The following is a 24,402-nucleotide window of genomic DNA, read 5'->3' as shown; positions in this document are numbered from 1 at the left end:
TGGGCACCTCAAGCCTCTATGCACTGGGTTCTATACCAGGCCCGGACATTTTTTATTCATTCATTACACTATTGTGGGGTAATACAATGTATTATTCCACAATAGTGTAATAAATTAATAAAAAATCAGTTCTGTCCTTGGGCAGAAGCTTCAAAGTATACAACATAGCAAGTACAACTACAACAAATATGGACAGGAAGGGTTAAACTGAAAGAATATTGGTAGTTCTTACAATGTTTATTTGCTATGGTGGAAAGACTATGGCAGGTGACATGATAGAGGTTATGGTTTCCCACTCCAGTCTCCAGCCCTGCAATGCAAATCTCCTCCCATTGCACCAAAGAAAGAATCTGTCTGTAGAAAACAAGCCTTGGAATGTGTATGAGACAGATAACTAGCTTTAGCAGCCTTACTGTACCACATTTCCAGGTCAGTGGCAGAGGGTGGGAATTATGTTCACATGGTAAACTGCCCGACCAAGTACGACCAAGTAAATATATAATCTTGATTTCCTGGTTATCTTGGAAAGCAACTTGGTGCGCAGCATTTAGACAAAGAGATCGGATACATTTCCACTGTTTCAGAGCCTTTTGTCAGCATTTAATCAGCATTTAATCAAGCAGTGAGTTGTAGTTCTGCAACATCTGGAGACCCAAACAATGGTTTTGTAGCATCTAGTAGTTGTATAGCCAGAAGTGCTTTGTACATGCATTTATTTAGCTTTTGACACCAGGAAATATTTAGCTTTTGACATCAGCATGTTGCTGTCAGCCAAAACTCCACTGGTCACTTTTTACTTTGTGCCTTCTCCTGGCTTATACTTCCTCCCTGTCCCTAATTCATACAGGTCTGTTCCTATTTATGTAATATGAACATATAATATGAAAATATTTGTATGTAGGAAACTTTTTATGAAAATAGAAATATTTGAATGTTCAATTAACATTATCAATTCACCCAGGTTAGAGCTTGATGATATAACTATGTTGTTTTTTAATGCAATAAATGTTATTTCTTACACTGTTCTTCATGTCAAAGACAGCAGCTATCTCTTTTTATTACACATTACTCTATTAATGTAGAGAGCACATTTTCACTCTCATCCCCATCCCAGTTCACACTTTGTTGGTAAGTGTATGGGGAAAACGATACTGGGGTTCCTGCCTCAGACCCAGTAGTATCCCTGAGTAGTACACAAAGCAGAGCCAGCCAAGTTATTTTTTGCACCCAAGGCAAGAGTGTGCCAACAACCCCCCCCCCCCAACCCAACTGAGGCCTGCAGGGTCGGACTGGGCCGGCAGGACACCAGGAAAAAAAATGGTGGGCCCCCTGCCAGGCCAGACCTGCTCCCCCAGCTGCCCCAGAAAAGAAAGTCTTCTGCTCATGCATGTCATGTCTTTTGTGAGCACGGTGCATTCTTTGAGGCTGCCCAGAAAGAAAGTTAGTGGCGCGTCTTCCAGGCGTTATGTCTTTTGCTCACTTTTGTGGAGGCAGGCAGGAGTTCAGGAGGGGCCCCGGGTACTGCCAGGAGGGGGGCCCTGTGACAACAGCCCCGGTGGGCCACCCAGTCCTACCCTGGATATATAGCTTTCCTTATTTCCATAATTTGCATAGCACTGACACATTTCCACAGCACTTTACAGAGATTATACATTATTCACAGCCCCAGTGGAGCTTACAGGCTAAGTCCTTATCACATTCACTATGGTCACGTGGAGGAAACTCAAGCAAGCACGGGGAGAACATACAAACTACTTGCAGATAGTGCCCTTGCTTTTTGTAGGATCACAAACAATTGATTATAGTATTAGACTTGAAATATTCCATTCCTTGGTGCACCAAGGTCCAAAACAAGCTGTTCTGGTTGGGTACAAGGAACCTCTAATTCATATGATATAAGCAATGTTTGTGAAAGTCCCAATTTATTTATTACAGTATGTAATATTGGGTAGGGGAATTAAGTTATATCACATTTATATATAAGGGTAGTGGGTTGGATGACCATATATCAGCAAATCCACATACAAATACCCAATCATATTAAACCATCAAATGCAAATGCAGCATCAAAATATATATAATATATAGGTAAGGCATTGGAGGAAGGAAGCTCCGCCGACGCTTTCTAACTGGTACACGCTTGTTAATGAGATATGCTTGATGGAGGAGTTAACTGCCTTTTCGCATGATAGTTATCTTAAATATGCCTCAATTTGGCTGCCGTGGAAACAATTTCTTGCTGCCTCAGACAATACCTCTTAATATTGCCTGCTAGGGATACGATAAGACCTGACCATATTTCCCCTATGTGGGATTTCAGTTTTTGGGAGACCTAGTCACACACACAGACCGACACGGAATAGGATTGGAGTACTAATTCATGCCAGGAATGCACTGTTGTTATAATTTCAATATGTTATTATTTGCAGTAGTTTTACTTACTATAACATGTATATACCCTCCTTTGACTATTTGCTTGAATATATCTCTACCTATCTGGAGGATTGTAATTTTTTGCGATGATATGTATAATGTGAATGTTCACAGCTTTATTGTTTTCGTGTATTATCTACATGTCAAATAAACGTTTGATAAATAAAAATATATAGGTAAGGGGCGGTACATAAACAAATATCAGCATATATGCTTGATCTACACCAGTTCTGTATTAAACCCTTCCTCATCTAGGTACAGTCTGGTTTTGACTGGATTTTGTCATCCTCTCTTAAATTGTATAAACAAAAAGAAACCCAATAAAAACAAACAAATAAAAATGAAGCAGGGTAGAATTTGAGATAACAAGACTAACATCACATGCATATGTGAATATATTAGAAAATTAAGTTTAGTATCATATTGTGGGACTGAAATAGAAAAACCAGTGCTTCTGCATGAGCAATTTATTGTTTATTTTTAGACTGTTCTCTTTTAATTGCCCTACTTTCCTTGCAGCCTTCTATGCTGATCTGTATACCTGAATCTTTCATTGGCACCATCCTCCCACGCACATATACTGATTTAGATTCCACTCACAGACATGGCACTCCAACTTGACACTTCCTACATCAGCATTCACATACTCACTACATACATATTCTGTGCATTTTATTCCTACACTCAATAATATTATTCTACATACATATATAAAGACAGTTTTGACTATAGTTAACAACCTAAGAAATAATGGATTTTTACATATTTTCTGTTATCAGCCAAAAAAGCCACATTGGCAGCAACAGGTCACTTATACAGCTTGCCTGATGGGTCCAAACAATCAACTAGCACCATGTCATTCGGGTGCTAATGATCCAAACTAGTTCCATTTCACACTTAATGGTAACAAGGAATTAAGGTCTAAACAAAATGCATGGTTCATTATCTGCTTGGTCACGGATATAGCAAATAAAGCGGCAGACCAAGAGGTTGTGGATGGCCAAGAGGTTGTAGAGAGAGATCTTAGCTTTAGTACTTAGATCTTTGCATGATTTCGCCACCCACACTCTCAACCAATTCAAACTGACCATACTATGGATCAACTTGCCAACGTGGGCCTTAACGAACAGGATTATCTCACCTGTTCTGGCCAGGTGGCATTAGGGCAGGTTATCGGAAACATATTTTTGGTATTAAGTAGGGGACCAGATTGGACCCAAGGCTCAAATGCTCAGATCACATGGGTCAAGGCCAGATGCTGTCCTCCCATTATCAGTGGTAGCAATTGGGCTGCTGTTGGCTTTCACCAAAATAAGCAGCCTATCTTCTACTGCTGCAACACCACTAAAACTGTTTATCTCCAGCTCCTACTGCAGAAACTCACTTATGGCAGAAGCTTACTTATTTTATACCTAAATGAGTAGTGGATGGTGGGTGTGGGGGTGCTATAGGGACACATTTTTCCTTTCCAATTTTTATCCCATTCTTAGAAAACAATAAAATAGAATGTTATGAATACAAGGCTGCCATAGGTAATCATGGGTCTCATACTACTAAGTTAGCAGTAGCAGGGCCCCCCAATTAAAAGGCCACCAATAACCTGGCCCATGGGTGGTAGCCCCTGCCAACAAGTGAAATGGGGCCCCAATGAAAAAAAATGCCCCTCACATGCACAACCATGCCCCTGACCCACCCCAACCACATCTCAATAATGACAAAACCCCACCCATGACCCACCAAAACCCATCCCTTCCCCACACAAGCCTCGCTACTTTTGTGATCACACAAGTATTGCTTTTGTGTCTCAGGATCCCCTTTCTCATAGAATCCCTGCCTTGCTGTACCCCCAATGGTGGCCCTGTATGAATATAAAAGATACAATAGGCATGCACTCAAACAACACTAATGCTAAAATTCACTTTTAATTATCCCACATTTTAACAATTAAGCAAACAAGCATAGATAGTTGTGCATTTGCCAACCCTTATTTACACTTGAATAAGGTTACCCAATGCCTTCTCTTTAATGAGAAAAAATAATTCTTTAGGGCTGCATAGGAAATAGTGCAACTCTACACTTTGCATTTTGTATAAGCATCTCATGTTACAGGGAATGTCTGGTTACATTACACTCAAAAATGGACAAATTGAAGGGTTCTATATCATGTTACATTTTATAGCAGATGTTATTTAACTTTTTTTACATGTCCAATTCTTTTAAACTTTCTCTGATATCACAAGTATTAGTAATGCTCTGGACTAACAGGTCTCACTTATCAAGCCTGAGCAAGGTGCGAAGTACAAAAAACATGACACACTTTTATTTGCAACTTTGCTATTTCTAAGGTACGCCAAGCCCATCTGTTTTTTTTTCTGATGTCGCGCCAACCCAATCCGACCCTGGTTCTGGAATTAACACCAGCCTTGAGGAATTGTTACTTTGAGGATTTCTGTTTCCTGTTGCAACTGTACATTTGCCTAGGTGCATTGTGGTTAAAAAAAACATGGCGATTTACATGAGATATTGCAGTTTCCCAATGGTACACAATGATTTTTTTTGGTAATTTGGGTGACAAAACAGAGGCAAAAAATCCGGTGCTTATGCGATTCAAATGTTCTACCATCGGTGATTCACACGAACATCAATGCAAAGGTATTTTCCAACATTTTTTAGCCCGCACTGGAGGAGATTTAGCAGGTCCAACAAAACGTTGCATCTACCATCACCCTTATATGTAAAGTAACACAGCACTGTAAAATGTTCTTTATTGATGGACACTGTATACATGATTATATTTGCAATGTCAAAACGAAACGTATGCAAAAAAATATAGAATTATTCTAAAGGCATATTACTTTCAACTGTAGAGAGAAAAAGGACTTTTTGTTTAGTTTTAAATGTGTGTATTCACACATTATGTATGGTGCCATTAATTTCTTCCAAGGACAATACTTAGGAAAAAACTTAGGGTGGCATGCACCATTAATGAGGTAGGAAAATGGCGGTTGATTCTAATGCCTAAGTACCCTGCATATTTTACAGCTGTGCAGTTGCGGAAATAAAAAAGCAACCAAATTACAGGTGAGATTAAGAGAAAATGACAGTTCAGAGACAAGGGTGAAGGGAGAGAAAACATCATGTTGAATATAATCAATAGGATGGTAGAGGGAAGAGACAGCCCGATCCAGAGAGATGGGATGGCCAGGGTGGAAGATGATAAAATGCAGACAAATACTAAAGATAATAAAGTCTGGATTGAGAAAATCTTGACCCTTGAGCCATGGTGATTAACAGCTCCCAGCACCCTCAGCCAAAATAAAAAGAGTTGTTGCTAACCACAGCAGAAAGCCCAATGAGGTTCATCCCTTTAAGTGATCATAAAAGCTTGCACTCTGATTCTTACTGGTGTGTGAAAATAAAATCGAGAGCAAGCAACTGGCTGATACCATAATGTACTGCAGGAAGAGATAGCTGATCCAAAGATTAAGCCATATTTTCTGGCTTTGTATACACATAATTAGTGATTTAATTTGTAACATGCTATTATCCAAATAAGCACAGTCTGCTTGGCTTTAGGCCAACTCCATTTAAAAGGGAGAGAAAGAGAGAAATACTTTGGAGTATTCATGCATGCAATAAATGGCCACGTTAGGCAACGCACAGGCTGTGTCAGCTTTGTACATGTATATGTGTAATCAGGTGTGCTTATGAGAATTCCAATGCTTTACATGTGTATATACACATACACTGCTGCCTCCAGCCTGTGCCAAGCTATATATAGATTGGTGTTCATCCCCAGCCTGGATACAACCATGGATGACACTCTTAGGCCTTCCGGAATGGAAATTAATTTAATGGATTCTGACCTGTATAGAGAGCAAAGAAAAGTGCTGCAGGGGGGAAACAGGTGAGGGGAAAGAGTGGGGAAACAAGAATAATTGAATAAGACAATATGAATACAGGGTAGACTTTAGCGTAATTACTGTGGTCTGGGGGGGGGTAATAAATAAATAATAATAATAAAAAATATATATATATATATATATATATATATATATATATATATATATATACCATAATAATGAAACCGCACTCCTAGGACTTGGATGAAGAAAACGTGCTTGTCTTTATTTCAACGTTTCGGCTCCAACACTTGGGCCGTCACCTGATGACGGCCCGAGTGTTGGAGCCGAAACGTTGAAATAAAGACAAGCATGTTCTCTTCATCCAAGTCCTAGGAGTGCGGTTTCATTATTATGGTTTATATCTCTGCTTATAACCAGCATCCAGGCTTCCTCTGTTCGTTGGTGCACCATCTGAAATTCTTGAGATTTGGGTTTTTCTGGATAAGAGGTTTTACTGATTCATACTGTTAAAATGCTTAAAAGAAATTTGTATATAATTTGTGCCAATGTCCATGATTTTGGAAACAAAGTGAGAATCTCCACATATTGTAGAAGAATACAGAAAATGAAAAATGCTCAAGTCCAGTTCTATGAATCTAGCAAATTCTAAAATATATACCTATTTACTATGAATACTGCACAAGTGATAGGACTCTAGTAGACACTTTATTGTACCTAGGGTTGCCACCTTTTCTGGAAAAAAATACCGGCCTTCCTATATAATTATCTTTTTACCTTATTAATAACATTGGGATCAACTATAATTTTAAAATGATAAAATACTGGCCAGGTGGCAACCCTAATTGTAACCCTAAGATCCCACAGAGCCTGTGCCTGTGCCCATTGTTGGCGCTAATACAGTCTGACTTTCCTCCTTGCTTTTGCTTCAAGAGGCCTGAATGAGAACAAGCCCTAAGGACTTTAATAAATGTATCTGACACACATAACGGTGACCAAGCTTGGAGAAACCTGTATCAATGCTCAATTGAATAAACTATGGGAAGCAGAAAAACAAGACCAGCTGTAATCTTCCTGCTTTAACAAGGCAGTCTCTGTACAGGTAAATGGCAGCTAAGGTTTAAACCACAAAATGTAAGACAGTAGATTTTATGAAGCAGGAACATCCACCTACCATGGCAAGGCAAGTAATAGAAAGTAGGTCAGCACTTAATGGGAATGGATTAAAGAATACTTGAAGATCGAAAGCTTGGAATCAGAGCTCAGTATCAGGCTGCAGCAGTGAAGGTTAAGAGGATATTCTTTTGCATAAACAGTATCTGTGCATGAGGGAAAAAAATTAATTTTTCCACAGAACAATTCCTTTGGAACAGTGATTCTGGTATAAAAAGTTCATTAAGTTCACATCCGTTTAAAAAAAAAAAATCATTACTCAAATATGTTATGTTGCTTTTTAAAAAGACACTTTAGAACTCATTCAGGGCAATTGCCTGAATGAGTGACAGCCCACACATAGGGGCCACCAAATGGCCAGCCACAGCACTTATTTTGCACCAGCCAGGAACATTTTTTAATGTTTTTGTTGCTCTCCAACTCTTTTTTCATCAAAATGTGGCTCACAGGTAAAACCGGTTTGGAACAACTGTATTAAAGCCAGGGCCGATTGGGTGCAATTGGGCCCCGTGTATAATCGTTCAGCCGATATTTATATATGGGTCACACCTGGCGCAAATCCTGATAGAAAGAACATATCATTTCAGAACATATACAGAGATTTAATACTCAGTAGGTGGAACTCACAATCAAATGGGGGTTGAGCTCCATGTTGTGCAGTAAGTAGATACAAGGGGTGGGCAGCCAGTAGACACAGATAGTGGCAGTCAGTAGGCACAAGGGTAGGGTAGTTAGCTGGTGGTGGGGGTGACAGAGCCACAATGGCCACTATGTTTTTTATAAACAAGCTGCTGTGTAGCAATGGCGGAAAAAAAGGCTATATGGCACAGGTTAAATAGATAACACCATTATTTTCTATGGAGCTTATCTGCTATGGCTTAGCTTAAGTATAGGTCATGTCAGACAAATTTGATTGCTTGTTATGATGAGGTATGTATTCTGGACAGTGGGGGCAGTAGATATGATCTATTTGGATTTTGCCAAAGCGTTTAATACAGTGTCACAAAAACGATTGCTTTCTAAACTAAGGTCTGTTGGGCTTAATTAAGTTGTTTGCACATGGATAGGAAACTGCCTACAGGATTGTGTACAGAGGGTGGTTATTAAAGAGGGTGCAGAGAAGGGCAACTAAGCTGGTAAAAAGTATGGAAAATATTAGCTATGAGGAAAGACTGGCTAAGTTGGGGTTGTACACACTGCAGAAGAGGCACTTAAGGGGTGATATGATAACTATGAATAAATATACAAGGGGGGTCATATAATAATCTCTCTAATGCTTTATTTACCAGTAGGTTTTTCCAGCTGAGACAAGGTCACCCATTCCGATTAAAAGAAAGTAGTTTCCATCTAAAAATTAGGAAGGGGTTTTTACAGTGAGATGTGGAATTCTCTTCCTGAATCAGTGGTACAGGTTGATGCATTAGCTTTAAGATACATATATATGTGCAGACATATATATATATATATATATATATATATATATATATATATATATATATATATATATATATATATTGATAGATATAGCCTTAAAAGGTTGAACTTGATGGACGTGTGTCTTCTTTTAATATAATTTACTATGTATCTGCTGTGTAACCAAAGCCTTTTCTCCATTGAACGGCTGCCCCCATTGCTACACAGCAGCTTATTATTCTAAACAATAGTAGTGCACACAGCAGTTTTACCAGTGCAGGGCAACACTGCATTATATTTGTATTACTTTAAAACACTTTCTGTTTTTGATTTCACTGTTCCTTGAAATTAATGCTGTGTGACAGAAGTGATGTCATTCAAAAACACAAAGCATTTTCTGCAAATTGGACATAATCTACCAAACTGTAAGCTAATTTTCTTTTTTCTCTAGGCACAACTTGCAGTCAGCAGGGAAAATAATTCTGCACTGAACTTAAAGCATCTGAAACTTAAATGCTGGTGACCATTTGTCAGAGTAGCTTTTAGATTTTAGAATAACAAGGATAACAAAAAGCCACTTCTCGTTTTAAGTTTGAACCTCCATTACCTTTCCTTTGTATGTGTGTTTCAATAAACGTTTTTTATAGACCCTCAGTTCCATATTACCCCTTAAATCTCTATTCTGCCCCAATTTACTCTCTAGTCAATAAGTTCTTGAATCCCTCTCAGTACTTGCTAACCCCCTCCACACATACACACAATTATTTTGCCGCACTTGGAAAGGTACTTTTTTATCAGGACCCACCTAATCTGTTTTTGGAGTGTGGGAGCAATTAGAGTACCAAGTAGAAACTCACGCAAGCACTTGGAGAACACAACAGGCATTTGATGGCAATAACTGCCCCTGTAGGGTGATTTTTGGTGATCAGTGATCTTCTGAAGTAGCCGCTCCTAATATTAGAAATAAGAACACCCTGTAGGCCATAGAGTTGAATGGAGCTGCTCAGTTTAACCACAATATAACAAGAAGGCTCACACCTTGGGTTGCCACCTGGCCGGTAAAAATTATGGTTGATCCCAATGTTATTAATAGGGAAAAAAAGATATATAGGAAGGCCGGTATTTTTTTTCCAGAAAAGGTGGCAACCCTACTCACACCACATATATTTTTAACTCTGTTGGTTATTAACCAAATTGTGTAAAGCACAAAAAGAAAATGAATGTCTGCAAATTAATAATTAACATGGGTTGAACTTGATGGATAGATGTCAATTTCACCTTCAGTTAACTTGTTACTAAATACTTGTGTATTGAATGTCCCCAATGATACAGAAGCTGCAGTTGGGCTCAGGCTAATGTGGCCTTGTGTTGGGTTTACTCTTCCCAACAAAAGCTGCCGAATGCTGAGTGAACCCTGTGTTATGTTACTAATAAGGAAGCAGAATAGGGGATACGAACAGGTGCGACACAAAGCTTAGGGCCCTGTTACTCTTTAAACTGAATAAGTCCACAATTTATTTATTTATTAGCTGGTTGCATACTATCAATGTATAAATAATTCAGTGATGTAAAAACCTGCCTAGACTTATATACTTTGAGAAAGGCTTCCAAGTGAAGCTGAAATGTTAGTGTTCTATGTTACAGTGTTTCTAATAAAGCCTGTAGTAGAAATAAGGGAAAGGTTTCAGTGTCTCAGGCCCCTACGGGGACCTTCATCATGAACAAAAAAGTGAAACCAGAGTTTCTCCAATCCCATCTATTAAATATTCCACCAACAGCCACTAGGTAACAACCCAGTGGAAACATCTACTCATCAACAACTACCATATCCCAGAAACATACAAAAAAGCTTGCAGCAAAAAGTAATCAAAACAATAGCCTTTCGTCTATATTAATCCTAAATTGGTACAATAAGGGACAGGACTGTTAAGAACCTTGCCTCATGACAGCAGGGGGATACTTGTTAAAATATGAGCATTGGAAAGGAAGTCTAATCTAATTTAAATTTAAGCAAAATATCACCTATGTTCCACAGATATACATAATCCATAATGTGGATAATACTTTGTCCCACCTTTAAATGTATAGCCATTGACATCGAACTACCCCTTTCTCGAGAAGGGAAAAAGAGGCTTGGCATTGCCAATGCAGGGGGGCCAGATAGATAAACAGATGAGAGATGTTTTGTGAACCAGTGTGACTAGGTGGGACCCTTGTTGCTACCATTTCATATACTAGTGTACAAATGTCATCATGCAGCAGGACAGCAATCCAATGCATAATTATAAGCTATTGAAAAATAAGGAAGAAACTGGTAACTGGTATAAAATGTATGATGGACTGGCCGGCACAATCCACAGATTGTTGTCCTATTGAGTATTACTTTTTTTTTTATAAAGAAAGTCAAGGTAATGTCTATTATATTAATGTCTATTCATATTGTATTCTTTTTTTTAACCCTGGAAACACAACACTAATAAAAAGGTTGACAGTCATAAAACAAGTTTTTACAGAAGTTGGGCATTTGGCATGTACACTACATACAGACATCCTTCTAATTAATGCAGATCAGCAAAGATAGATGAATTTAAGTATATATGTACATAATGATCTGTGCAGAAACATATGGCTTTTCATGTGTAATGCATCCAATACTGAGCAAAGAGATGTTGCTGTAGCAGTATTCACATACAGCAAGGTTTAGCAGAATATTGATTAGTCTGGGTTGTGAGTAAAGAGCTGGAAAGAAACAAGCATATTTTAGCAGTTATATATACAGTATTGTGCAGTGAACTATGAAGCTGTCCATGCCAATCTCATCATTTGACCCTTATGGGTCAAGCTGCACAGGATTCTGCCAAGTCTAAGATCCATTTGATTTTGCCTGTGATGGATATCAGTGGTAGGAAATGTGCACTTATGATAATCAGCTTATAATTATTTTTTATTAGTTACTGTAACCATCTCAGGTAATTATAAAATATTCTAAAGATTATACATGAGAAAAGGAGGCATGTCCACTAATACAGAAAATGTAATCTATCACAACAGAATTGAAACATTTGAAAATGTAAAACTACTGCTTGTTCATATTTACTTTAGCCAATTTGGCCACCCAAGACTTACTAGCTGCCTATGTAAAACAGTCAACCACCTGATGCAGTGCTTTCCAAATAGTTTGACCAAAATGCTGTTGATGCTGGCATATGAGAGCATAGTTACTTGGGATGACTGTGGAAGGAGTAGTTTGAGGGCAAAAAATAAGTACTGTACCCAGAAAACAAAGGTATCTAGTAATGGCATCTGCAGAACATTTGACTTGGCACTTTGGGTTATATTACTGATTAGAGGGATATAAGCCATTCAATTTTTTTCCAGACAGTGGTGTATGTGGTTACATAGAAATGCATGTATAACACATAAAAGTCTCTGTGGTTGGATATGTATTTGGGAGATATGTTTTTTGCAAGTGATAGATTTTTATTTTGTATATCCAGTGTTACAATGGATCTGAATTTTTTTCGTAATAAATTCATTATACTTTTCTTATAATTTCTGTTGTGTTTGTTAGAGAGCTCCCTCAATCTAACAATTTTTATGGCTCTAAACTAAATCATGGTCAACTAATACAGATTATTTGGGTATCCACCCCTCACCTGGTCTCACACAAACAAGTTACCTGCTCTTTGTTATTTGCAATCAGATGTAATTTACAATCCACTATTAAAAAGGCATGGCCTAGGTGCACCTGAAGCACAAAAACTCTAAGTTGTGCCATTGAAATCATGCTGTTTAACCTTTGGGCATTCCATACCAAGGATGCTCTAGAATCACATGTTACCCCCACCTAACAAATAGTCGGTACAACTAATGATTCCTGATGCAACGTACAGCACAGTTAAGAAGCATCACCTGTAAAAAGACATAAGGATTGGTTTACAAAGTCAAGTGCAATGTGCAAATTGCAAAATTGCACACTAATGCAATTACCTGCATCTATACATGACAATTTAGACTTTATGCATTGCACCAAAACACTAGCTGCTTCTACTTTTCTGAATAAAGTGCAAAGTACAGATCCTGGAAGAGGTATTACTTCCAGTGCACCCTTTGCTAGTTGAACTACACACACACACACACACACATGTGTACAAGTTGCTTCACATGGTACACAGTTGGGGCCTGGATTTATGACGAAATTCTAGAGGGGAAAATTATGAAGTAAAAACATGGTGATTTGCATTTTAACACCCAACCATTACCCCTAAATCTCAAAAAGTATTTGATTTTTTGTAAAATCATTCTGAAATAACCATTCAAAAAACTTCCATATTCTGTAGTTACGCTCTGCATATAATTGTACGGCAGACTTTGTGTGGCGCAACGGGTTATAAGTATTAATTATACTGTATATGAGAAAATTAAATCACCTGGAATGGTATTCCTCAAACGCCACCTCACTGATACCAGTAACATTACCAACACCTCTTTTAACGCTAACAGCAGAGAAAGCTTCTTCTGTTCTCATTAAAAATGAAAGTGGAAAGAGGGGATCATGTAATGGGAGGTGCAGAGACCTGGCAGTAGGGCTCCTAACTCTGCAAAGTGATCCTACCCATAAAAGTTTCAACTGCCTGTGATGAGAGGACAGCAAAGGGTCAGGCGTTGCTTACTAAGACATATGTATCAACTATAGATTTGTACAAACAAATTTCTACATCTGGCAGGGACATTTAGTGCTGACTTTATCTCTGCCATGCTTACAAACATTTTTACACCTATGGAAGTAAATAATGTGTCTAATAACAGCACACATGTCTCTCATAGAGATTTATTATCCCAGCATGGACAAGAGCCCAAAGTTATTATTTCATTTATAATTTCTAACTATCTTATGTTGGGGTACCAACAGGTCATTCCCAATACGTGAAATTCCCCTATATGTGATAAAATACACTAAGTTTGCACAAATTCCCATACATTATAATCAGTTAGATGTACAATCATACCATGGACCTGGTGAATTAGATTCTCCAACCACATGGCTGCATATTATTGATTGTTGTGGGTTACTGCTCCTGTTTTTAAACAGGTGACAAGTACATGCTACCTGCAGATTGGTTGCTATGGGTTACTGCTAGGGTTGCCACCCGGCCGGTGTTTTACCGGCCTAGCTGGAAAAATACCTGCCAAGGCCGGGGCCGGTATTACAAATTTATATGAGAAATAAATTTGTAATACGATCAAAAGGAGCCCTCGGCCTGCCCCCAATCCAATCCCCTGCAACTTACCTTTTCTTTTGCCTCTTCTAGCGTCCGTGGTGTGGCCCGCCCCTTTTGACGTCACATCCCGCCCCTTTTGACGTCACACCCCACCCCTTTTGACGTCACGTCCCGCCCCTTTGAGGCCCTGCCCCCCAGCAGCCGGTAAAATTTTTTATAAAAGGTGGCAACCCTAGTTACTGCTCCTGGTAAAACTTAGTGCCTTTTACTACAGATAACAGAAGCCATAGACTAATTTTCCAAGGGCAATCCCCTGCCCTGGAGGGCTCCCAGTAAAATTTGTAGAAGGCACACACAATGCCTTAGCACCATGGCCCCTACCAGACACAATGTCCAGAGACTCTATAGTTTTGATCCTGAAGCTAGGTCAACAGAAGCAAATCCTATTGCCCAGTATAACTGGAGCAGTACAAACAAAATATATGCTAAAGTACTTGTCAATGAGCAAAAATAACCCAAATGTAAATGAATGTTAGCCAGATTGGGTGCATGCCCAATAAAACAGCAGCAATAAACATTAGGAGAGTATATCTTAATCTTTCAACAACTAGTCCAAGGGCAAGCAGCTGAGACTTGCTGGTGCTATATGTCCCCAAAGCATTCAAAAAAGTTGGGTGGGATTAACTTTTTGAAGTTGAAAAGCAGCGGTAGCCCAGCCTGTGAGGTCTGCTTCCTCTATAGTTAATAAGAAAACCCCCCCCCTTCCCAGCCGCTCTCTTACCGGCGAGGAAGGGTACACAAGTCGGGGTGGGGCATGGGCGGAGTCAGATGGGACATGGGTGGAGTCTGGGCATGGTGGGCGTGGGAAGTGGGCAGGAGAATGGGGATCGGAGTGTGCCGGGCCACTGTAAGGGATCCATACTGCTATTGAAGGGTACAAACACTCTATAAAGTCCCTATATTTTGAGTAAATGGCCATGGAAATTGGGGTGGGGGCAGACCCAGATACTTCTGTCAGTCCACAACACACGTAGTTAGGAAACCAGAGCCCTTTTCTCATTTCATTTTATTATATTGTTTTTCAGTTATCTCACACAATTCACATCCATCACCTTTGAACTTGGGTTCCATCAAGTTCTGTATTCCATTAAAAAAAATTCTGCATGGATATAAATGATTGTGCGTGGAACAGTAGGAGATGCAAAAATATCTATTAAAGGAGAAGGAAACCCCCTGGGCGCATTTACCAGTACGGATCTACTGAGCATGCGCCGAATGTCACGAAGTTTTCCAATTTCACTTCGTGACATTCGGCGCATGCGCAGTAGAGCCGTACCGGTAAATGTTCCTACTGCTCGTGCGCCAGAAGACGCCGGTTAAAGCAGGAAGAAGACGCGCGTGGGAGAAGATGGCGACTGTGAACTCCTTGGACAGGACCTGCGCAGAGGGGTGAGTAACAAGTTAGGGGCATTTGCCCAGGGGGACAGGTAGGCCAGGGGAAGGAGGGAGGGGGGGCAACACAGGGGAGGGGTTTGCGCCCAGGGGGTTTCCTTCTCCTTTAAGCAATTTCTATTGCTTGAGCAGCTATTATGTGATTGCCAATTTTGAATAGTTTTATCTCTATAAAGGCAAACGCAGCTGTGACATCATGTTATGCTACCTTATTTTATGTTTCATCAGCTCAGTAGCTCACAGAAATTGATAAATGAGCTTATGAAATTAAGGGGTGGTTCACTTTTAAGTTAATTTTTAGTATGTTATAGAATGCCCTATTCCTAGGAACTTTGCAATTAGTCTTCCTTATTTGTTTTGTGCAGTTTTTGTTATTAGCCTTGCTCTTTACTTCCTTCCAGCTTTCAAAGGGGGGGGAGTCTATGACCCCAGCAGGCAGAAAAATATTGCTATCTGATGATACAATTGTATTTATATTGTTACTTTTTTACAACTTATCTTCCTATTTATTCCACCTAGGAACCAGATATCTGATAAAACAGAAGAGCTCCTGAAGGTAAACCATAAAAAATGAAGACCAGTTGGAAACTGTCACAGAACTGTACATCATACATCATACTGATGTATGTACATCATACTAAAAGTTAATTTTAAGGTGAACAACTGTCTTCCATTGCAACAAGATAGAAACAAAGGTGCACTCCACTCAATCTGCATCTGCAAACATATCCAAATCTTAAATAAAGAAGATTTGTATTTGTTTGTGGTAGAATTGAGTGGAGTGTGCCTTTGTTCCAATCTGGTTTTTGTTGTAAAACGGCTTAGAATTGCAGCAGAACCCACAAATAATTAAAACAAATATTTTTACTTGAGGAGCAAGGAAGAAGATAGGATTGTGAATCTTCCATTATATTTCTCAGTTACAAAAACAGACTGTACACTTGGTGAGTAGATGCTCCCTTGTGGAGGCCTCAAGAACTGCAGGAAACTACAAAACAATCCTAAACAGAATCTGCAGAAAGGTCTAGTTAACATGCAATTAGTTCAGATATTGAAAGTAGACATATTGTAGTTTATAATATTTCAGCTAAATGTCTCATAGACAGTATCAATTTGTGCTCAAAATTCAGTCAGCTTTCTGACTTTGTTACAATTGACTGTGGTTTGTAAAACAACACTGTGTGTAATTCTAATTTGAGTCAAGCAGATCCAAGCCTGGCCTACTATCTTTGGATCACACAGAAGTCAGTAGCGTGGCAACATTTTCTATATTGTATAGAAGGAAAACAGAGAAGTGTTCTGATGTTGCTACGCTCAATAAGATGGCAACTTTTGTTCCAGAATGTTACTCTCTACATCAGGGGTCCCCAACCTTTTCTACCCGTGAGCCACATTCAAATATAAAAAGAGTTGGGTAGCAACACATGCATGAAAAGACCCTGTGGGCTGTAATTGGTTATTTGATAGCCCCTATGTGGACTGGCAGCCCACAGGAGGCTCTACTGGGCACTATACTTAGTTTTATGCAATTAAGACTTGCTTCCATGCCTGGAATCCAAAAATAAGCACCTGCTTTGAGGACACTGAGAGCAACATCCAAGGGGTTGGAGAACATGTTGATCACGAGCTACTAGTTGGGGATCACTGCTCTACATACTAAAAGTTAGCTCAAATTTGAACAACTCCTTTAATCTGGTAATTATTGTAAAACCACTGTTGCATTTATTTATTCAGCTGTATAGTTTCAAATCAAGGTGGCCTTCCTGGCATTTCCTAGAGGTGTCACTCATTTATTTTATTGTGTGTTGTAGACCAGTGATCCCCAACCAGTAGCTCCTGAGCAACATGGTGCTCACCAACCCCTTGGATGTTGCTCCCAAAGGCATCAAAGCATACCTCCCAACTGTCCCGTTTTTAGAGATACAGTCCCTCTTTGGACAGCTCAACCAGCAGTCTCTCGTGTGTACTAGAAAGTCACGTTTTTCTCTGAACTGAATAGGCAGAAAAAGAAACAAAGTTTCTAACTTAATTGGCTTTTGGCAGAGAGTCCAGAACAGCCAGAGCAGCAGATAAGATACTTTTTGTAACAATTTCCAGATAAGCAAATAAGTAATTGTAACAATATATATATCTAATAACTAATAACAGGTCCCTTGGGAAAAGTTAGACTCACAGCTTAAAGGGCAATTCATCTTCATTAGCAAAACTGATATAACTGGAAAAAAAAAACACAGAAATATGTTCAAATTTTCATAACCTGCCAAATTTTGTAAAATGAACATGGTAATGAGTGGGTGTGTACACAAAAACAGGCGTGGTTAAAAAATATCGCAACTTTTTTGTTCCTCTTTTTATTTCCAAAATGTTGGGAGGTATGATCAAAGCAGATGCTTAACATCTGGCTTGGAGTTATGCATCTGTATAAAAACCAGTTGTACTGCCCAACAGAGCCTCCTGTAGGCTGCCAGTCCATATAGGGGCTACCAAACAGCCCTTATTTGGCATTCTCATGGACTTTTTCATGCTTGTTTTACTCTCCATCTCTTTTTTAAATGTAAATGTGGCTCAGGAGTAAAAAAGGTTGGGGATCCCTGTTGTAGAGGATCTGATTTTTCAGATTATCTCAAATCTGAGTTATCTGACTGAAATGATACCTTCACAATCTATAAAATAAAGTTATGTTCTGTACCTTGTACATAATACTACATGCTGCTTTCGAGGCTTCGCTTTTCACTTTTTTAAGTAATACTAAACAGCAGAATAAAGTTTTGTTATTAAACCAACCTTCTAACAGCAACAAGAACGCTTCCACACGCAATATGGCCGCCACTATACACTAGTTATCGAGAGGAAGTTACGGTATATCAACTTCCGGGAGTGCAGTCTCCCACATGTGGCTTGGAATTGAAACGTAATCATGCGGTTCAAATCTCGGTAAGAGAAGTTCGAATATAGAACGTTTGTCTCTTGAGTTCCATCGGGTAACGGGTTCTTGTTATTCGCTGTAGGTATTTGCTGTGTGAGCTAGTGCTGGAGGATCCTCGGTGGAGACAGAACATCTCGCACGGGACAATTGTGTATAACGTAAGGGAAGCTGTAGCCCGCACTCATGGGGACTTCGGAGCCGCAGCCTGCGCTGTATCCTTGTCAGGTACCTGATTTACTATATTATGCATCAGGGAGGAAGATGTTGCAAGTTTTGTTGTTTCCATAGAAACTCAACACCAAGTCCCTAAAAAAGGAAAACTGAGACACATATTCTAACACTACTTTAGTACATTATTCTAGTGCAGTTTCCTAAGCACGAATAATCATTGGTGGTTGTTATATATTAGGAAGATGCTTCCTAGCTCTGTTTGACTTTAATAGGAATTGTGCTGAAGTGCAGAGGAGCATCTCTCTTCCTTAAATGTATGCACATGTTTCTCCCATTAAACTCAGTGGTTTCTGTAGGTGCAAAAGGAATTGTGTCTTCTCTGTGCTGCCTGGTGTGGCATTAGTAAATGAGCCCAATAGCAGGCCCAGACAGGCAATCTGTGGGTTCTGGCAAATGCCAGAGTGGCTGCTATAAGGTGCCATAGAAAGTCAGTATTTAGTGGGCTGGTGGGGGGTGTTTGGGCCTCTGTGTGGGCTGGTTGGGCCTCTGTGTACCTGAAATGCCAGGGCCTATTTTAATTCTCAGTCTGGACCTGCCCAATAGTATTATTCATATGCTGTATTTACAGGGTTTCTCAAAAGAAATCTGTTGTACTGTACTCTACACTGGGCCCTAAATGTCTGTATCTTCTGGGGCAGGTGGCTTCTGGTAGGGAACCTGTTTGCATCCCCTGGAAACGTTGCCTATACTTGCATAGTAAACAGAACAAACCATTTCTCTGTAGTTTCTGGTTAATCCTTTTTTACGTTACCAAGTCTTTTTGTTTTAAAAAATATATATATATATATATATTTTCAATTCTGTCATTTTCAGTGAAATACCTTAATGTATACACTGGAGTTGTTCTTCTTCGGTGTCGGAAGGATTTTTACCAGCTCCTGTGGTCTTCTCTACCTTTCATTACTAGCTTGGATAATAGAGGCCAGCGCATTCCTTGTTTCATAAATACATTGCATGTTGGAGGTAAGATTCTATCCTAAAAAAATGGCTGGGTAAGTGCACCTTCCCACTTTGTGTTGTGTAGTTTTTACAATCAATTTATACATAACTTGTATTACAATGGATTCAGAATATATAAAACATGTACACAAAAAATCATAAAAATCACACTCTGTGTGTATTCTGTGTTTGAACCAAGAAAAGGTATCATGGCAACAAATATAAGGCCTATGAGTCACATAGCTCCACCTTGTGGCATCTAGTCAAAGATTATTGTAAATATACCCCCAAAATCCAATCCAACATATGAATACTGGCCAGCTAACTAGAGACTATGTAGAACTCTGCACCCCAGTGTGCTTATGAACCACCAACAAACCCTATCTATGTCTAAATGCAGAGACAGGTTTGTAGTTATATTGATCCTAAAACCCAATATACTGGAGCCATCAGACATAACCTAAAGAGTATAATGTATGCTGTTGTCCCTATTGTCAGACATGACCTTAAGAGTATAAGGTATACTGTTGTCCCTATTGGCTCAAAATACACAGCAATGTAAAATCAGAAAAAAACAAATGCCTGACACTGTTTCACATAGAAAGCTTTTATTAAGGGGTGAACCCTACACAACACAAGATTATCTATCTTTTTAAAACTTGCAGTAAAATGTTATATTTACATATTTGTGATTGTTGGGCGCACTCTGCCTTTTACAATATACCTCCAATGAGTTCATGCTGCGTGCACAGGTTTATTTTGTTGTTTGTTATTTAAGATTCTAGTTTGTCTTTTTATCATAAGTTCACGATCTTCTAAAATGTGTTGTCATTGAAAGGAAATCTTTATTATTTCTAATGATATCCAGTGTCCATTAAACAAGCAGTCAGCACGATGATTGTCACTTCCCTGCAGGGGTAGTGCACGTTCTTCAGTGGCTACTTTCCACTGATTTCACAAATAGGAACCTTTGGAACAGCACCAAAGGTGCATCTTATTAAAAAGCCTTTATTAAGTGCTTTAGGGCATCCCTAAAACACTAATAAAAGCTTTTTAATAAGAAGAATATTGTGTGGTGCTGTTCCAAACGTTTCTATCCAGTGTCAATTAGGCTTCTCCTAAATTCAAAGGTATATTTTCCCTTCAAGGCAACAGTGTAAAGGTGGCTATAGATGCACAGATATTCTCATACAAAACAAAGTTCAATACGATATTCGGTGCGTGTATGTTGGAAGATGAGCCGACCGATATCGGTCAGCTTGTCAATCAACCAATTCCGAAAATATTCGTACATCAGCCAGGGTTTACTACTGAATCATCAGATACAGGTAGAATTCTATTGTTTCTACCTGTATATCTGACAATTCAGCTCTAAATGTCTGTAATTGTTGCAGGAAAGACTGTAATTGTTGCGTCTATGGCAACCTTAAAATGGCATTATTGACCATTCCATCCTTCCTATTCTGCAGTAATAGTGTGGGGAAGGCCCTTTGCTGTTTTAGCACAAAAGTGAACGAAAAACAAAAGATGCCAAGCAAAAGTAGAAACCCACCAATGTAGATACAGTTGTCCAGGTGCTTCAGCCCAAGACCCTTAGCTTGAGGGAGCAGACAAAGTGTTATGATATGGTAAAAAATGGAAATCAGGCACATTGGAAACCACAAAACAGGCCATCAAAAAGTGATAAAACAGTAAAAAATCTTTATACTATCAAAAAATGTATGTGGTTCGTGCCCACATGGTCAGACTCAATCAGCACAAAAATGCGTTTGCTGAAATGGGAGTAGAAGAACTTGACTGGCCTGCGCAGAACATTGGGATCAGTTGGAATACTGACAACGAACCGGGTCTGATTCCCACCATCCCTAGGAGCCTGAACCAGCTTGACCAATGCTCTTGTGGATGAATGGAAGCACAGTCTACAATAATCTTCCAAGAATCTAGTGGACAGTCTTCCCTGATGTGTAGAGGCTGTTATGGCAGCAAAGATTTTGTTGGCAGCTCTATTTTGTTGCAGCAGGTTTTTTGCTTCAACTTTTTCAAGAAAAATGATTGATAAAAATCAGTTGTTTGTGGAATGGAGTTTGGTCACTTAGATTGATTTGAGTTTTAGTAAATAGGCCACCACATGGCTGAGTGCTCTGGAGACAGTTTTAATTTTTTTATTGGCTTTCATCACTGCTGCACAAGCCAAACACACCCATATGAGGGCCTAGAATTGACAATGTTTTCCATTTTTTTGAAATAGGTTTTTTTTTGTATGAGCCACAGACTATGCTGCTTGATGCATTGCAAGGAAGGGTTTACGCAAAGAAAGGTTTACACAAAAAAAAGATATCATTTGAAATAGTTTTAAAAATGGATTTGTTCCATTTCCTCTATAAACTTTGTAGGCCAGGTAGCCAAACTTTTAAACTCTTTAAATGTGATACATTTCTCTGCAGAACCAGAAAAATCCCAGCAATCAATGTATCAGATGCAATCTGAAAGTTGTGATCTGGGATACTGAGTTGCTACAGGGAACATTTAAACTCAAAGAGATCATATACAGTGCCCACCCAAGCAACATAATGTAAAATTGCTCAGAGTACTGTTCTTTACACTTTTGCAATTTATATTATTATTTTTACTGATGCAAGAAGCATATCCAGATGCTTATTTCTATTGATCAAAGTGACAGGAGCAAAGAAGTATAGAAGCTTCCTGCACTGATTCATTATAGCGGTATGATTCCTACAAGAGCATGGCTTTGAACCTAGCTACACATATTGAGCTGCAGTATATTTCATGTGTCCAATAAAAACCTTTGTTAAAAAAAAAAAAACCAATTTCTAGCAAGTGGTCTAAGTGACAATTATGTTTTGGGTGTTGAACAGAAAAGTCACATGATCACTTTTTAGATTCTTTTGTGGTACCCTCTAAGTAAGGATTACTTGGAAACAGTGGTAGTCCACTTTGATATGAAACATTTTAAAAAGTCACAGATGAAGTTGCAGGGTGGCACTGACAGTCTATTCTGTTACAGGTACAATACGCACTTGTCAAAAATTCCTTATTCAATACAACAAAAATCAATTGCTACAGTTACTGAAGAATTGCACCAATGCTGGTAAGATACTTTGTTTATCCAATGGTTTCAATACAGGACTTGCCATCAACTGAGATTTAATTTTTTTGTATTTTTAGCGGAGAAAGAAGCTATCCGCCAATCATTACAAAGCTGTTCCTTACAGAGCTTGGAAGAACCCGAATTTGTTTTTAGCAAAAGTGAGGACAATGAATGATGCAGCTGGTGAAGAAATTGCATTGATTTGGGATAGTTATGAATACAGCCCAGAAATACAATGTTTAGAAATGAGGGTCAGATCAGAACTGCTGAAGTGCAGAATGCAGACCTAACCACTCAGTTTTGGGTATTTTACTGGTTTTTTTAGATGTAATTTTCGTTGAATGGACAGGTTTTGAGCAAACACATAATACATTTTACTGAAACAGTATATAAGTATGAAAGAAAATGCTAAGTAAATGGTACAAAGATATATATTTGTGCCAGACTTGAGTTGTCATGCACTCCAGTTATTGAAGGGTAGGTTACCTTTCAGTTCACCTTTGGTAGGTTATAAATTGTTTTTTGCCTATTAGCCCAACATTCTGGTCATAGACAGTTCATAGACAGTTCACTTATATTGGTGCCTTTTATTAGCTCCCAGGCTGTTTACATATGTAGTGTGCTCATTTTTGTAAAAATATATATGAGTTATGCTAATCAATGTAATAAATTATTTATTTTCATTATTACCTCCAAATAAAATTAAAAACATAACACACCTGATTCCTGTCAGCCTTGGTAGGGAAGTTCCAGTACTCCAACCTCTTAAAACAGCCCACTTTAAAGGAGATTTAAGTTAAAGAGAATACCAAACTGTACAGTCCATGAAAATAACCCAGTGGGCCACACACCTTGGAATCTTCTTGAAGGGATTATAACATAAAAGGCAGCAAAAAGGAAGGATGTAAACAACCAGCAATAGGCCATTCGCGTGGGCAATGAAAAACTATAGTGGAACCCAAATAGGTATTCACAGAAGTTATGGGAGGCAGAACAAGATGGTTTGGATACTGTAAAAGGCCTTCTACTGTTGATTTCTGGTTTGCAGTAAACTGTCAGCTATTTTTTTTTTTTAATTATTTTAATAAACAGATGCATATTCTGAGACAATTTGCAATTTATTTTCATTTTTTATTAAAGGTTTGAGTTATTTAGCTTTTTTTTCGTTCTCTCTCCAGTTTGCAGTTTCAGTAATCTCATTAGTAGTGTCAAAATTACGCAGGAAACCATGCACTGGTTTGAATAAGAGACTGGAATATGAATAGTAAAGGGCCTGAATAGAAGATTCAGTAAAAAAAAAAAAAAAGTAACAATACGACTTACAGGGCGTTTGCATTTTAGGAGGGAGTCGGAGACGCCCATTTGAAAGCTGCAGTCTCAGAAGAAAAAGGCAAAAAACTATAAAACATAATGAAAACAAATTAAAAGGTTGCTTAGAATTGGCCATTGAATAACACAATAAGATACCTGAAAGGTGAACCACCCCTTTAATAATAAGAGATTTTTTTTGCTACTTAATGTAGAACAGATTTAATATATTTTATAGTTAGTGTTGTCAGTTTTTTTTTATATGCCTACCCTAACTTTAGATTGCACTATACCATACTCTGGGCCATGCCCCACCAAGAAGATTGGGAACAA

At 38.7% G+C, this 24,402-nt stretch overlaps 1 protein-coding gene across 1 annotated transcript; it reads left to right on the top strand.

Moving 5' to 3' along the window:
• The first annotated feature begins 18,429 nt into the window (after window positions 1-18,429).
• Window positions 18,430-23,477, top strand: pop5.L (POP5 homolog, ribonuclease P/MRP subunit L homeolog). The gene is given in 5 exon segments (NM_001099903.1): window positions 18,430-18,490; window positions 18,565-18,707; window positions 19,527-19,676; window positions 22,678-22,761; window positions 22,839-23,477. Coding segments are annotated over 5 exon segments (492 nt in total). The 5' UTR covers window positions 18,430-18,473; the 3' UTR covers window positions 22,937-23,477.
• Window positions 23,478-24,402: the final 925 nt, after the last annotated feature.

Source organism: Xenopus laevis, chromosome 1L, assembly GCF_017654675.1.
Source record: "Xenopus laevis strain J_2021 chromosome 1L, Xenopus_laevis_v10.1, whole genome shotgun sequence".
In the NCBI taxonomy this organism is placed as follows: Eukaryota; Metazoa; Chordata; class Amphibia; order Anura; family Pipidae; genus Xenopus; species Xenopus laevis.
The sequence above is the reverse complement of the archived record's forward strand: the minus strand, read 5'-3'. Positions and strand labels throughout refer to the sequence as shown.